We start from the raw sequence: 16,858 nt of genomic DNA on the forward strand, positions 1-16,858 counted from the left end.
ACAGTAGTAGCAGTAGCAACAGTAGTAGTAACAGTAGCAGTAGTAGAAGTAACAGTAGTAGTAGTAACAGTAGTAGCAGTAGCAACAGTAGTAATAGTTGTAACAGTAGTAACAGCAGTAGTAGTAGCAGCAGCAGTAGTAGTAGTAGTAACAGTAATAACAGCAGTAATAGTGGTAGTAGTAGTAGTAGCAACAGTAGTAGTAGTAGTAGTAACAGTAGTAGTAGTAGTAGTAGCAACAGTAGTAGTAGCAGCAGTAGTTGCAACAGTAGTAGTAGTAGTAGCAACAGTAGTAGTAGCAGTTGTAGCAGCAGTAGTTGCAACAGTAGTAGTAGTAGTAGTAACAGTAGTAGTAGTAACAGTAGCAGTTGCAACAGTAGTAGTAGCAGTTGCAACAGTAGTAGTTGCAACAGTAGTAGTAGTAGTAACAGTAGTAGTAGTAACAGTAGCAGTTGCAACAGTAGTAGTAGCAGTTGCAACAGTAGTAGTTGTAGCAGCAGTAGTAGTAGTAACAGTAGTAGTTGCAACAGTAGTAGTTGCAACAGTAGTAGTAGTTGTAGCAGTAGTAGCAGCAGTAGTTGTAACAGTAGCAGTTGCAACAGTAGTAGTAGTAGCAATAGTAGTAGTAGTAACAGTAGTAGTAGTAGTAGTAGTAACAGTAGTAGTAGTAGTAACAGTAGTAGTAGCAACAGTAGTAGTACTAGTAACAGTAGTAGTAGTAGTAACAGTAGTAGTAGCAACAGTAGTAGTAGTAGTAACAGTAGTAGTAGCAACAGCAGTAGTAGTAGTAACAGTAGTAGTAGTAGTAGTAGTAACAGTAGTAGTAGTAACAGTCGTAGTAGCAACAGTAGTATATAACTACTGAATATAAGATCAGCGTCAACTCACCATCAGTACGACCAAGAATATGTTTTTCGCGACGCGGATCCTGTGTTCTGCCTTACAAACAGGACAACGGAATGAATTCCATGCAGCGACCCAAAAAAACGACTCCGAAAAAGAGGGAAACGAGGCGGTCTTCTGGTCAGACTCCGGAGACGGGCACACCGTGCACCACTCCCTAGCATTCTTTTTGCCAATGTCCAGTCTCTTGACAACAAGGTTGATGAAATCCGAGCAAGGGTAGCACGGAAACATGGAAACATGGCTCACTGGAGAGACGCTATCCGGGGCGGTGCAGCCAACGGGTTTCTCCACGCATCGCGCCGACAGAAACAAACATCTTTCTGGTAAGAAGAGGGGCGGGGGCGTATGCCTTATGGCCAACGTGACATGGTGTGATGAAAGAAACATACAGGAACTCAAATCCTTCTGTTCACCTGATTTAGAATTCCTCACAATCAAATGTAGACCGCATTATCTACCAAGAGAATTCTCTTCGATTATAATCACAGCCGTATATATCCCCCAAGCAGACACATCGATGGCTCTGAACAAACTTTATTTAACTCTCTGCAAACTGGAAACGATTTATCCGGAGGCTGCATTCATTGTAGCTGGGGATTTTAACAAGGCTAATCTGAAAACAAGACTCCCTAAATTTTATCAGCATATCGATTGCGCAACCAGGGGTGGAAAGACCCTGGATCATTGTTACTCTAACTTCCGCGACGCATATAAGGCCCTGCCCCGCCCCCCTTTCGGAAAAGCTGACCACGACTCCATTTTGTTGATCCCTGCCTACAGACAGAAACTAAAACAAGAAGCTCCCACGCTGAGGTCTGTCCAACGCTGGTCCGACCAAGCTGACTCCACACTCCAAGACTGCTTCCATCACGTGGACTGGGAGATGTTTCGTATTGCGTCAGACAACAACATTGACAAATACGCTGATTCGGTGTGCGAGTTCATTAGAACGTGCGTTGAAGATGTCGTTCCCATAGCAACGATTAAAACATTCTCTAACCAGAAACCGTGGATTGATGGCAGCATTCGTGTGAAACTGAAAGCGCGAACCACTGCTTTTAATCAGGGCAAGGTGTCTGGTGACATGACTGAATACAAACAGTGCAGCTATTCCCTCCGCAAGGCTATTAAACAAGCTAAGCGTCAGTACAGAGACAAAGTAGAATCTCAATTCAACTGCTCAGACACAAGAGGCATGTGGCAGGGTCTACAGTCAATCACGGACTACAGGAAGAAATCCAGCCCAGTCACGGACCAGGATGTCTTGCTCCCAGGCAGACTAAATAAGTTTTTTGCCCGCTTTGAGGACAATACAGTGCCACTGACACGGCCTGCAATGAAAACATGCAGTCTCTCCTTCACTGCAGCCGAGGTGAGTAAAACATTTAAACGTGTTAACCCTCGCAAGGCTGCAGGCCCAGACGGCATCCCCAGCCGCGCCCTCAGAGCATGCGCAGACCAGCTGGCCGGTGTGTTTACGGACATATTCAATCAATTCCTATACCAGTCTGCTGTTCCCACATGCTTCAAGAGGGCCACCATTGTTCCTGTTCCCAAGAAAGCTAAGGTAACTGAGCTAAACGACTACCGCCCCGTATCACTCACATCCGTCATGATGAAGTGCTTTGAGAGACGTGTCAAGGACCATATCACCTCCACCCTACCTGACACCCTAGACCCACTCCAATTTGCTTACCGCCCAAATGGGTCCACAGACGATGCAATCTCAACCACACTGCACACTGCCCTAACCCATCTGGACAAGAGGAATACCTATGTGAGAATGCTGTTCATCGACTACAGCTCGGCATTCAACACCATAGTACCCTCCAAGCTCGTCATCAAGCTCGAGACCCTGGGTCTCGACCCCGCCCTGTGCAACTGGGTACTGGACTTCCTGACGGGCCGCCCCCCGCTGATCCTCAACACTGGGGCCCCACAAGGGTGCGTTCTGAGCCCTCTCCTGTACTCCCTGTTCACCCACGACTGCGTGGCCACGCACGCCTCCAACTCAATCATCAAGTTTGCGGACGACACAACAGTGGTAGGCTTGATTACCAACAACGACGAGACGGCCTACAGGGAGGAGGTGAGGGCCCTCGGAGTGTGGTGTCTGGAAAATAACCTCACACTCAACGTCAACAAAACTAAGGAGATGATTGTGGACTTCAGGAAACAGCAGAGGGAACACCCCCCTATCCACATCGATGGAACAGTAGTGGAGAGGGTAGCAAGTTTTAAGTTCCTCGGCATACACATCACAGACAAACTGAATTGGTCCACTCACACAGACAGCATCGTGAAGAAGGCGCAGCAGCGCCTCTTCAACCTCAGGATGCTGAAGAAATTCGGCTTGTCACCAAAAGCACTCACAAACTTCTACAGATGCACAATCGAGAGCATCCTGGCGGGCTGTATCACCGCCTGGTACGGCAACTGCTCCGCCCTCAACCGTAAGGCTCTCCAGAGGGTAGTGAGGTCTGCACAACGCATCACTGGGGGCAAACTACCTGCCCTCCAGGACACCTACACCACCCGATGTTACAGGAAGGCCATAAAGATCATCAAGGACACCAACCACCCGAGTCACTGCCTGTTCACCCCGCTATCATCCAGAAGGCGAGGTCAGTACAGGTGCATCAAAGCTGGGACCGAGAGACTGAAAAACAGCTTCTATCTCAAGGCCATCAGACTGTTAAACAGCCACCACTAACATTGAGTGGCTGCTGCCAACACACTGACACTGACACTGACTCAACTCCAACCACTTTAATAATGGGAATTGATGGGAAATGATGTAAATATATCACTAGCCACTTTAAACAATGCTACCCTATATAATGTTACTTACCCTACATTATTCATCTCATATGCATACGTATATACTGTACTCTATATCATCGACTGCATCCTTATGTAATACATGTATCACTAGCCACTTTAACTATGCCACTTTGTTTACATACTCATCTCATATGTATATACTGTACTCGATACCATCTACTGTATCTTGCCTATGCTGCTCTGTACCATCACTCATTCATATATCCTTATGTACATATTCTTTATCCCCTTACACTGTGTATAAGACAGTAGTTTTGGAATTGTTAGTTAGATTACTTGTTGGTTATTACTGCATTGTCGGAACTAGAAGCACAAGCATTTCGCTACACTCGCATTAACATCTGCTAACCATGTGTATGTGACAAATAAAATTTGATTTGATTTGATTTTGATAGTAGCAGTAGCAACACTAGTAGTAGTAGTAGTAGCAACACTAGTAGTAGTAGTAGCAACAGTAGTAGCAACAGTAGTAGTAGTAACAGTAGTAGCAACAGTAGTAGTAGTAGTAACAGTAGTGGTAGTAGTAACAGTAGTAGTAGTAGTAACAGTAGTAGTAGCAACAGTAGTAGTAGTAGTAGTAGTAACAGTAGTAGTAGCAGTAACAGTAGTAGTAGCAACAGTAGTAGTAGTAGTAGTAACAGTAGTAGTAGTAGTAGTAGTAACAGTAGTATTAGTAGTAACAGTAGTAGTAGCAACAGTAGTAGTAGTAACAGTAGTAGTAGTAACAGTAGTAGCAACAGTAGCAGCAGTAGTAGTAGTAACAGTAGTAGCAACAGTGGTAGTAGTAACAGTAGTAGTAGTGACAGTAGTAGCAACAGTAGTAGCAGTAGCAACAGTAGTAGTAGTAACAGTAGTAGCAACAGTAGTAGCAGTAGCAACAGTAGTAGTAGTAACAGTAGTAGCAGTAGCAACAGTGGTAGTAGTAACAGTAGTAGTAGTGACAGTAGTAGCAACAGTAGTAGTAACAGTAGTAGTAGTAACAGTAGTAGCAGTAGCAACAGTGGTAGTAGAAATAGTAGTAGTAGTAACAGTAGTAGTAGTAACAGTAGTAGCAACAGTAGTAGTAACAGTAGTAGCAGTAGCAACAGTGGTAGTAGAAACAGTAGTAGTAGTGACAGTAGTAGCAACAGTAGTAGCAGTAGCAACAGTAGTAGTAGTAACAGTAGTAGTAGTAACAGTAGTAGCAACAGTAGTAGTAGTAGTAACAGTAGTAGCAACAGTAGTAGTAGTAGTAACAGTAGTAGTAGTAACAGTAGTAGTAGTAACAGTAGTAGTAGTAGTAACAGTAGTAGCAGTAGAAGGGGGGGATTTCCATGACTACTGGTTGTAAATAAAATAATGATGCGCTTTTGGAGCAGTACTGTCTGTATCCGAGGCTCAGCCAGTCGTCCACATAACAACAGAATGCAGCACTCGACTGAAGAGAGAAGAGATTGGTTAGTTTGACAGCATCAGCGTGCTCTGGAAAGACAGCGGGACAGTTGTACGGTAGTTTCCCACCCCTGAACGACAACTAAGAGGTAGGTGAGAAGCCTGACCACGGAGACGAGGGGTGAGAAGGTGATGAAGCAGTACTTCATGAGCTGTAACCGATGAAAAACCGGCATTTGGAAAGTTTGAAGTGAGGGAGAAAGTGTGGTGAACAAGTTTTGTTAGCATTGTTGAGTATTCTTGCTTGCTGGATCGAATGATCCGTTTGCTAGCCAGAGAAATAGTAGTAGTAGTAGTAGTAACAGCAGTAGTAGTAGTAACAGCAGTAGTAGTAGTAGTAACAGCAATAGTAGTAGTAGTAACAGTGGTAGTAGTAGTAGTAGTAGTAGCAGCAGTAGTAGTAGTAGTAGTAGTACTAACAGCAGTAGTAGTAGTAGTAACAGCAGTAGTAGTAGTAGTAGTAACAGCAGTAGTAGTAGTAGTAGTAGTAGTAACAGCAGTAGTAGTAGTAGTAGTAACAGCAGTAGTAGTAGTAGTAGTAACAGCAGTAGTAGTAGTAGTAGTAACAGCAGTAGTAGTAGCAACAGCAGCAGTAGTAGTAGTAGTAGTAACAGTAGTAGTAGTAACAGCAGTATCAGTAGTAGTAGTAACAGCAGTAGTAGTAGCAGTAGTAGTAGTAAAAGCAGTAGTAGTAGTAGTAGTAGTAGTAACAGCAGTAGTAGTAGTAGTAACAGCAGTAGTAGTAGTAACATCAGTAGCAGTAGTAGTAGTAACAGCAGTAGTAGTAGTAGTAGTAACAGTAGTAGTAGTAGTTTTAAAAGTAGTAGTAGCAACAGCAGTAGTAGTAGTAACAGCAGTAGTAGTAGTAACCGCAGTAGCAGTAGTAACAGCAGTAGTAGTAACAGCAGTAGTAGTAACAGTAGTAGTAGTAGTAACAGCAGTAGTAGTAACAGTAGTAGTAGTAGTAACATCAGTAGTAGTAACAGCAGTAGTAGTAGTAACAGCAGTAGTAGTAACAGTAGTAACAGTAGTAGTAGTAGTAACAACAGTAGTAGTAGTAACAGCAGTAGTAGTAGTAACAGCAGTAGTAGTAACAGTAGTAACAGTAGTAGTAGTAGTAACAACAGTAGTAGTAGTAACAGCAGTAGTAGTAACAGTAGTAGTAGTAGTAACAGCAGTAGCAACAGTAGTAGTAACAGTAGTAGTAGTAGAAACTGTAGCAGTAGTAGTAACAGTAGTAGTAGTAACAGCAGTAGTAGTAGTAGTAGAAACAGTAGTAGTAGTAGTAGTAACAGTAGTAGTAGTAGTAACAGTAGTAGTAGTAGAAACTGTAGTAGTAGTAGTAACAGTAGTAGTAGTAACAGTAGTAGTAGTAACAGCAGTAGTAGTAGTAGTAGAAACAGTAGTAGTAGCAGTAGTAGTAACAGTAGTAGTAGTAACAGCAGTAGTAGTAGTAGTAGTAGTAACAGTAGTAGTAGTAGTAACAGTAGTAGCAACAGTAGTAGTAGTAGTAACAGTAGTAGTAGTAACAGTAGTAGTAGTAACAGTAGTAGTAGTAGTAACAGTAGTAGCAACAGTAGTAGTAGTAGTAACAACAGTAGTAGTAGTAACAGCAGTAGTAGTAACAGTAGTAGTAGTAGTAACAGTAGTAGTAGTAGTAGTAGTAGTAGTAACAGTAGTAGCAGTAGAAGGGGGATTTCCATGACTACTGGTTGTAAATAAAAGAATGATGCGCTTTTGGAGCAGTACTGTCTGTATCCGAGGCTCAGCCAGTCGTCCACATAACAACAGAATGCAGCACTCGACTGAAGAGAGAAGAGATTGGTTAGTTTGACAGCATCAGCGTGCTCTGGAAAGACAGCGGGACAGTTGTAGTAGTTTCCCACCCCTGAACGACAACTAAGAGGTAGGTGAAAGCCTGACCACGGAGACGAGGGTGAGAAGGTGATGAAGCAGTACTTCATGAGCTGTAACCGATGAAAAACCGGCATTTGGAAAGTTTGAAGTGAGGGAGAAAGTGTGGTGAACAAGTTTTGTTAGCATTGTTGAGTATTCTTGCTTGCTGGATCGAATGATCCGTTTGCTAGCCAGAGAAATAGTAGTAGTAGTAGTAGTAACAGCAGTAGTAGTAGTAACAGCAGTAGTAGTAGTAGTAACAGCAGTAGTAGTAGTAGTAACAGTGGTAGTAGTAGTAGTAGTAGTAGCAGTAGTAGTAGTAGTAGTAGTAGTAACAGCAGTAGTAGTAGTAGTAACAGCAGTAGTAGTAATAGTAGTTGTAGTAGTAGTAAGTAGTAGTAACAGCAGTAGTAGTAGTAGTAGTAGCAGTAGTAGTAGTAGTAGTAGTAGTAGTAGTAGTAGTAGTAGTAACAGCAGTAGTAGTAGTAGTAGTAACAGCAGTAGTAGTAGCAACAGCAGTAGTAGTAGTAGTAGTAGTAACAGCAGTAGCAGTAGTAGTAAACAGCAGTAGTAGTAGCAGTAGTAGTAGTAACAGCAGTAGTAGTAGTAGTAGTAGTAGTAACAGCAGTAGTAGTAACAGCAGTAGTAGTAGTAGCAGCAGTAGAGTAGTAACATCAGTAGCAGTTAGTAGTAACAGTAGTAGTAACAGCAGTAGTAGTAGTAGTAGTAACAGTAGTAGTAGTAGTTTTAAAAGTAGTAGTTCAACAGCAGTAGTAGTAGTAACAGCAGTAGTAGTAGTAACCGCAGTAGCAGTAGTAACAGCAGTAGTAGTAACAGCAGTAGTAGTAACAGTAGTAGTAGTAGTAACAGCAGTAGTAGTAACCAGTAGTAGTAGTAACAGCCTGCCAACAGTAGTAACAGTAGTAGTAGTAGTAACAACAGGGGTAGTCTCTAGTAGTAGGAACAGGTCAGTGTGTAACTGTGGGACAGTAGTAGCGTGTAACAACAGTGTAGTAGTAACAGGTAGGTAACAGTAGTGTGTAATATATATGTAGTGAACAGTGATGATTAGAAACTGTAGTAGTCTCTAGGACAGTGTAGTGTAACAGCAGTAGTAGTAGTAGTAGAAGCAGTAGTAGTAACAGCAGTAGTAGTAGTAGTAACAGTAGTAGTAGTAGTAACAGTAGTAGTGAGAAACTGTAGAGTGTAACAGCTGTAGTAGTAGTAGTAGAAACAGTAGTATGAGCAGTAGTATGAAGGTGGTCTGTAACAGTAGTAGGAACAGGTTGTAATAGTGCAGCAGTAATAATACTGTTGTAGTGTAATGAGTAGCAGTGTAATAATAGTAGCAGCAGTAGTAGTAATACTGTTGTAGGAACAGGTAATGTAGTTGTAAGTAGTAATGTTGTATGATAATAGCAGTAGAAGGTAGTTGTAGTAGTAGTAATACTAGTTGTAGGAACAGGTTAGTAGTTGTAACTGTAATATCAAGAAGTAACTGTGGTGCACATTGATGTTCTAAACTTATTGGTGAATTTAGGAGGAGGAGGGATGGAGGTTGGGACTCCTCTACGACCTCTCAGCCTGCCACCTCGCCTGGGGAGTCTCTACGTTGGAACAGGTCAGTGTGTCTGTGGGACGGGAGCGTGCGTGGTGGGGTGGGAGTGTGTAATATATGATGATGATGATGATGAAGGTGGTCTCTAGGAACAGGTTGTGTGTAATATATGATGATGATGAAGGTGGTCATCTGTAGGAACAGGTTGTGTGTAATATATGATGATGATGAAGGTGGCTGTCTGTAGGAACAGGTTGTGTGTAATATATGATGAAGGTGGTCTGTCTGTAGGAACAGGTTGTGTGTAATATATGATGATGATGATGATGAAGGTGGTCAGTCTGTAGGAACAGGTTGTGTGTAATATATGATGATGATGAAGGTGGTCAGTCTGTAGGAACAGGTTGTGTGTAATATATGATGATGATGAAGGTGGTCAGTCTGTAGGAACAGGTTGTGTGTAATATATGATGATGATGATGGTGGTCAGTCTGTAGGAACAGGTTGTGTGTAATATATGATGATGATGATGAAGGTGGTCAGTCTGTAGGAACAGGTTGTGTGTAATATATGATGATGATGAAGGTGGTCAGTCTGTAGGAACAGGTTGTGTGTAATATATGATGATGATGAAGGTGGTCAGTCTGTAGGAACAGGTTGTGTGTAAATGATGTATAATGATCTCTATATAGGAACAGGGGATGTGGAGAGGTGTGTGTATCCCATCTTCGCTGGCTCCAGTCTCTCCCCCACCAGCCTGCTGTCACTCAAACCAGGTGTGTTCAATACGGATCAGGATTAGGGTTGCAAAAGTTTGGTTTTAAAAAATCCCGCGATATCTAAGATATCCCGTTTGAAAGATTCCCAGAATCAGGAAATCCATACATATATATTTTTTTAGAAAACCTGATGATGTGATATGATATTATATTATGATTGTGATATTATTATATTATATACAGTGCATTCAGAAAGTATTCAGACCCCTTCTCTTTTTCCACATGGTTTACCTCACAGTCTTTAAACAGCTTTACACAAAAATTTAAAATCATCATCAATCTACACACAATACTCTATAATGACAAAGCAAAAATATATATATATTTTTAGAAATGTTTGCTAATTTATTAAAAATAAAAACCATCTTATTTACGTAAGTATTCAGATCCTTGGCCTGAATGCCAACCGTCATGTCTGGAGGAAACCAGGCACCGCTCATCACCTGGCCAATATCATCCCTACGGTGAAGCATGGTGGTGGCAGCATGATGCTGTGGGGATTTTTTTTAGCGGAAAGAACTGGGAGACTAGTTAGGCTCGAGGGGGAAATGAACGGAGCAAAGTACAGAGAGATCCTTGATGAAAACCTGCTCCAGAGCACTCAGGACCTCAGACAGGGGCAAAGGTTCACCTTCCAACAGCACAATTACCCGAAACACACAGACAAGACAACACAGGAGTGGCTTCGGAACAAGTCTCTGAATGTACTTGAGTGACCCAGCCAGAGCCAGGATTTGTACCCAATCGAACATCTCTGGAGAGACCTGAAAATAGCTGTGCAGCGACGCTCCCCATCCAACCTGACAGAGCTTGAGAGGATCTGCAGAGAAGAATGGAAGAAACTGCCCAAATACAGGTGTGCCAAGCTTGTAACGTCGTACCCAAGAAGACTCAAGGCTGTAATCGCTGCCAAAGGTGCTGAAGTACTGAGTGAAGGGTCTGAATACTGATGTAAATGTGATATTTCAGGTTCTTATTTATAATACATTTGCAAAAAAATCTAAACCTGTTTTTGCTTTCATTATGGGATATTGTGATGTCATTATGGGGTATTGTGATGTCATTATGGGGTATTGTGATGTCATTATGGGGTATTGTGTGTAGATTGATGAGGGGGAAAAAACGATTTAATACATTTTAGAATAAGGCTTTAACGTCACAAAATGTGGAAATAGTCAAGGGGTCTGAATACTTTCCGAATGCTCAGTATGTTGTTCATAAATCAAATCAAATATACATTTTAATTTGTCACATGCGCCGAATACAACAGGTTACTTACTGCGAAAAGCTTACTTACAAGCCCTTAATAACCAACAATGCAGTTTTAGGAAAATAGAATCATGAAAATATTTACCGAATAAACTAAAGTAACAAGGCTACAGTTGAAGTCGGAGGTTTACATACACTTACAGGCTGACCACACGCGAGCGTTGCAAAATAAATTTAGAAATCTATGTTATTCAATTATTGCACCCACACTGCTTGCGTGCGTCAACGAGCATCTGCGTTGCCAAGGACTAAAATAGAAGTCCTTTCTCTTTCTGACGCAGATCGCGCTGCAAGTCCTGCCTCTCCAATCTCCTCATTGGTTTATAGAAGCAGATACCCACATGCCATCTCCTCATTGGTTATACCCACGTGGGTTATTGAAAGAAGAACCGTGTTGCCGGTCGGTATAGTAATACCATGAAAGTTTAGATGGCAATCACCATATAAGTTCAAAGATGAAAAAGCCTGGAAGGAGGAGAGATGACTAGAAACGATTCGGGTTGACCGTTTTATGTGTGGATTAATTGGTGAAGTAGAGGACCTTGTGCATTTCAGGTAAAATAACAACTCAATGTTTATATCCCAGGACAAATTAGCTAGCAACAGCAAGCTAGCTAAATAGGACAAATTAGCTAGCAAGTGCAAGCTAGCTATATAGGACAAATTAGCTAGCAACAGCAAGCTAGCTAAATAGGACAAATTAGCTAGCAACAGCAAGCTAGCTAAATAGGACAAATTAGCTAGCAACAGCAAGCTGCACTTGGCTGATTCTCTTTTGATTTTCCCACGATGTCAATCAAAGAGGCACTGAGTTTGAAGGGTAGGCCTTGAAATACAGGAGCAACTGTATATCCTTTGCGTCAGACTCATTAGAAACATTTCTTTGTCCAGTTCGAGGTGAGTAATGGCTGTTCTGATGTCCAGAAGCTCTTTTCGGTCATAAGAGACGGTGGCAGAAACATTATGTACTAAATCAGTTACAAACGATACGGGAAAAAAAAACACAAAGTAGCACAATTGGTTAGGAGCCCGTTAAAATGGCAGCCATTCCCTCCGGCACCATTATCAATCTAGGTCAGTTTAGTTCAGCGGTGACTGCTAGAGTACTACTGCTATAAGAACAGCTGGGCTCTACCTGAGTACTACCTCTACTACTAATAATACTATATAATATACTGTAATAATACTATATATGTTGTTACTAGGTCAGTTTAGTTCAGCGGTGACTCTGCTTGTAACAGTTTTCAGTTGAAGGAGCGGACCAAACTGCAGCGTGTCTTGCGATCCATGTTTAATACAACAAAGAAACACGAACTTACAAAAAACAATAAACTGCAGCCTATCTGGTGCAAACTAACAGCTAGGACACTAAGGACAATCACCCACTACAAACTCAAAGAATATGGCTGCCTAAATATGGTTCCCAATCAGAGACAACGATAAGCACCTGCCTCTGATTGAGAACCACTCCAGACAGCCATAGACTTTGCTAGACAACCCACTAAGCTACAATCCCAATACCACCACCAAAACCCCAAGACAAACACACCACAATTACAAAAACCCCATGCCACACCCTGGCCTGACCAAATACATAAAGATAAACACAAAATACGTTGACCAGGGCGTGACACTGCTAGAGTACTGCTGCTATAAGAACAGCTGGGCTCTACCTGAATACAACCTCTACTACTAATAATACTATATAATATACTGTAATAATACTATATATGTTGTTACTAGGTCAGTTTAGTTCAGCGGTGACTCTGCTAGAGTACTACTGCTATAAGAACAGCTGGGCTCTACCTGAGTACTACCTCTACTCTACACCTGGACAAGATGGGAAGCTAATGCTCATATACAAGGTGGGGTATATGTCTCATTATTTAATTAATTAATTAATTTGTTGTTAATTAGTACGTTCATTCATTTAATTGAAATTTTTTTTAACCTTTATTTATCTAGGCAAGTCAGTTAAGAACAGATTCTTATTTTCAATGACGGCCTGGGAACAGTGGGTTAACTGCCTGTTCAGGGGCAGAACGACAGATTTGAAAGACTTTTGAGAGCTGGTGTCAGCCAGATTAACAACGACTGTCTCCATGCTTAAATGAATGTACCTCGTCATACGGAGACCTATAGGAAGTAGTCTGGAAAGGCAGCAACCCAAGTTACAGCCGAGCACTAGGATCATACTGTATCTCTGAACCATGTTCTGATTTAACTACATTTCTAAGATGATTGACATATATAAAATAAAATAAATTGTGGGGGGGGGGGACTTCCTTTTAATTCTCCTGTCTGCGCGTGTGTGTTTGTGTCTGTTAGGTCGTAATCTCGTCGACGAGGAGTAGCTTCATGCCAGACAAGGTGTGTACGGTGTTGGAGGACGCTAAGGAGCTGGCAGCCCAGAATGCACTCTGGAACCTGGGTTAGTAATTAAACACGCGCTTAACACCTTGACACTTGTTAGAGCAGTGACTCATAACCGGTGGCACCCTTTAATGTGGTCCGCGATGGGATTTAGGGGGAAAGTATTATTTGTGGATTTTTTTAAATAACGACTTTTTAACGTTTATACCTGGTTAAAAGTCTGTCGAAATTATTATGGACCTGTATCTTTTAAAATAAATATCAATAAAAATAACTTATTTTACAATAATTTCTCTCCATGGAATTCCCAAATTAGCTCTCGGGCCTCGATGTTGCCTACACAGGATATGGGGTTCCCAGTTTGCGATCAATTGACCAATTATTATTATTTTGATTTTTTAAAACTGTTCTCTCTACTCTATCCCTTCCTCTCTCAGACTGTTCCTTCCTCAACGGTAGTTCCCCGGGTTCGCTCTCTCCTCCTCTTCCTCCCGTCTCCTACGGTTCTCTCTCTCCTCCTCCTGTCTCCAACAGCCCCGGTCTCCTCTCATACGGCTGTACCAGAGCCTTCCCCTACCCTCTCTCTCCCACCACCCCACAGAGACTCTATATCCCCCCTAATCAGAACCCTGCCTTCTTCTGATCATCCCTCCATCATCACTCGCTGTGTGAGAGGAGGGAACACAGGGATGGAGAAGGGAGGTGGAGGTGAACAACATCCACTATGTGCCTAGTTTGTTACTGAGCCATTTTACCTTTGTGTTGGATGTTTGGTTGGTTTAGTTTTTTGGGTTGTTTGGTTTTCAAAAGACGGCCATTCTGTAATTCATATGTTAAGTTGACTCAGGAAGGGCTGCATTCATTCTGCTCACAGTGTTACTCTATGTGGCAAAGGTACATGCTAAGTGGGATCCTCCGGACGTCTAACTCTGACGTCACCCCGTTTGATGTTGACATTTAAAATTGTTATGGTAAGGGTTAAGAAGATGGTTAAGTTTAGGGTTAAGGTACGGGTAGGGGTTAAGGTACGTGTAGGGTTTTAGGGTAGGGTTGTCCCAAGGATCCCACATAGCATCTACCCAAACCCCATAGGTAAGGTAAACAAGGGAATTATAGATCAATCAAATTTACTTTAGCGCATATTTTATATCTTGGCAATAATGATACTTGAATAGTATTGACTTTTGACCATATGTATTTATAAAATATGATTTAAATATTTTAGTGACTTTTTTATTTTTTATTTAAATGTACTGTATTTTATTTTTTATGTCATCCACCTATTATCTTTTATGGCAGTATATTTAGGTCCTATTGTATCGTATAATATTCAAATATCAAACAATGTCAAAATTCTGTACTGAAAAAAAAATCTACTTCTATTTTGTTATTCAATTCATTATTTATTTATTAGCAGCTGGTGATTTTGAACAACAAAGTGAAATCAAGTGAGCAGATCTAAATGGAAAAGCCGATGTGTAAAGACAATCCAAAATGGTTCCGTAGCATAATATATTTATTAAGATTTAAATATTGAATATTATTATTATTAACATTATAAGACATAGCGATCATCAACAAGACAGCGTTGCCTCTCCTCCTAAATATTCACTTTTAATTTTGTTGTCTTTTTTTTAATGTAATTTACAGTTGTTGTCAAAAAACGTTATTTAAAGGGATACTGTGGGATTTAAAGGGATACTGTGGGATTTTTGCATTGAGGCCTTTTATCTACTTCCCCACAGTCAGATGAACCATTTTTACGTCTCTGCGTCTAGTATGAAGGACGCTAGAGGTAGTTTCACGAGCCAATGCTAACTAGCGTGCTAGCATATACCCATAGACTTCCAGTCATTGCGCTAGCGCTAGTTAGCAACTTTCTTCAAACTGCATGGCAGAGATGTAAAAAATGGGTTCATCTGACTCTGAGGAAGTAGATTTTTTTTTTTTAGAAATCCAGAAGTATCCTTTTAAATGAACAAAACTGATGTACTGTACCGGTGATACCAGTCCATATTGTCTCTCCAGTTGGTTCAGTTGACCGCCGGGAACACACACACACACACACCGGTACAGATACACACACACACACACACACTGGTAAATAAATTCAAAAAGTTCTATCATTTTTCTCCAGCAGTTGTTTTGTTTACATCTATGTTGTTTACACTTCGTTGTTATGGTTTCCTCCCATGTTGTTCTCATGGGGTGCTCAGTTTGTGTGTTTGTGTCCTAAATGGCACCCTAGTCCCTATACGGTGCACTACTTTAGACCAGAGTAAAGTAGTACCACTATATAGGGAATAGGGCTCTGGTCTATAGTAGTACCACTATATAGGGCATAGGGCTCTGGTCTAAAGTAGTACCACTATATAGGGAATAGGGCTCTGGTCTAAAGGGAATAGGGCTCTGGTCACTATAGGGAATAGGGCTCTGGTCTAAAATAGGGGGAATTTCTGGTCTAAAGTAGTGCACTATATAGGGAATAGGGTTCTGGTCTAAAGTAGTGCCCTATATAGGGAATAGGGCTCTGGTCTAAAGTAGTGCACTATATAGGGAATAGGGCTCTGGTCTATAGTAGTGCCCTATATAGGGAATAGGGCTCTGGTCTAAAGTAGTGCCCTATATAGGGAATAGAGTTCCATTTGGGAGGTATGTTTTTATTCTCATACACACACTGTTCACTAGGAACATTTTAACTGGTTACTGAGATCATGTTGAATGTAATAAACAAATTAAATACAGTGTGTCTTGTGTTTGTGTGGTGTGTGACTGACTTTTCCAACAAAGCACAATTAAGATGAAACATCAAATAAAAACAGTGACACATGGAAATAAAAACACAGTGAATAACAATGACGAGTAAAAACTACTGTATACACAGGAAGTACCAGGTAATATCATGGTTATATACAGGAAGTACCAGGTAATATCATGGTTATATACAGGAAGTACCAGGTAATATCATGGCTATATACAGGAAGTACCAGGTAATATCATGGCTATATACAGGAAGTACCAGGTAATAACATGGTTATATACAGGAAGTACCAGGTAATATCATGGTTATATACAGGAAGTACCAGGTAATATCATGGCTATATACAGGAAGTACCAGGTAATATCATGGCTATATACAGGAAGTACCAGGTAATATCATGGTTATATACAGGAAGTACCAGGTAATAACATGGCTATATACAGGAAGTACCAGGTAATATCATGGCTATATACAGGAAGTACCAGGTAATAACATGGTTATATACAGGAAGTACCAGGTAATATCATGGTTATATACAGGAAGTACCAGGTAATATCATGGGCTATATACTATATACAGGAAGTACCAGGTAATAACATGGCTATATACAGGAAGTACCAGGTAATATCATGGTTATATACAGGAAGTACCAGGTAATATCATGGCTATATACAGGAAGTACCAGGTAATATCATGGCTATATACAGGAAGTACCAGGTAATATCATGGCTATATACAGGAAGTACCAGGTAATAACATGGCTATATACAGGAAGTACCAGGTAATATCATGGCTATATACAGGAAGTACCATGTAATAACATGGTTATATACAGGAAGTACCAGGTAATATCATGGTTATATACAGGAAGTACCAGGTAATATCATGGCTATATACAGGAAGTACCAGGTAATAACATGGTTATATACAGGAAGTACCAGGTAATATCATGGCTATATACAGGAAGTACCAGGTAATATGGCTATATACAGGAGTACCAGGTAATACCATGTGTTATATACAGGAAGTACCAGGTAATATC

The 16,858-nt window shown here is 41.1% G+C and overlaps 1 protein-coding gene across 3 annotated transcripts in view; it reads left to right on the forward strand.

Moving 5' to 3' along the window:
- rbm46 (RNA binding motif protein 46) overlaps nt 1-15,387 on the forward strand; it is a 33,734-nt gene extending 18,347 nt beyond the window's left edge. For 2 of the 3 annotated variants that reach the window (XM_042328059.1, XM_042328058.1), the window contains exons 12-16: nt 8,617-8,697; nt 9,327-9,410; nt 12,426-12,547; nt 13,011-13,113; nt 13,493-15,387. In XM_042328059.1, coding sequence (XP_042183993.1) covers nt 8,617-8,697; nt 9,327-9,410; nt 12,426-12,547; nt 13,011-13,113; nt 13,493-13,698 — 596 coding nt within the window. In that variant the 3' untranslated portion in view covers nt 13,699-15,387. Of the gene's footprint in view, nt 1-8,616; nt 8,698-9,326; nt 9,411-12,425; nt 12,548-13,010; nt 13,119-13,492 lie in introns of those variants that run through there. The other variant, XM_042328060.1, reaches the window with a different exon arrangement.
- The last annotated feature ends 1,471 nt before the right edge of the window (nt 15,388-16,858 follow it).

This window comes from Oncorhynchus tshawytscha, linkage group LG10 (genome assembly GCF_018296145.1).
Source record: "Oncorhynchus tshawytscha isolate Ot180627B linkage group LG10, Otsh_v2.0, whole genome shotgun sequence".
Lineage (NCBI taxonomy): Eukaryota > Metazoa > Chordata > Actinopteri > Salmoniformes > Salmonidae > Oncorhynchus > Oncorhynchus tshawytscha.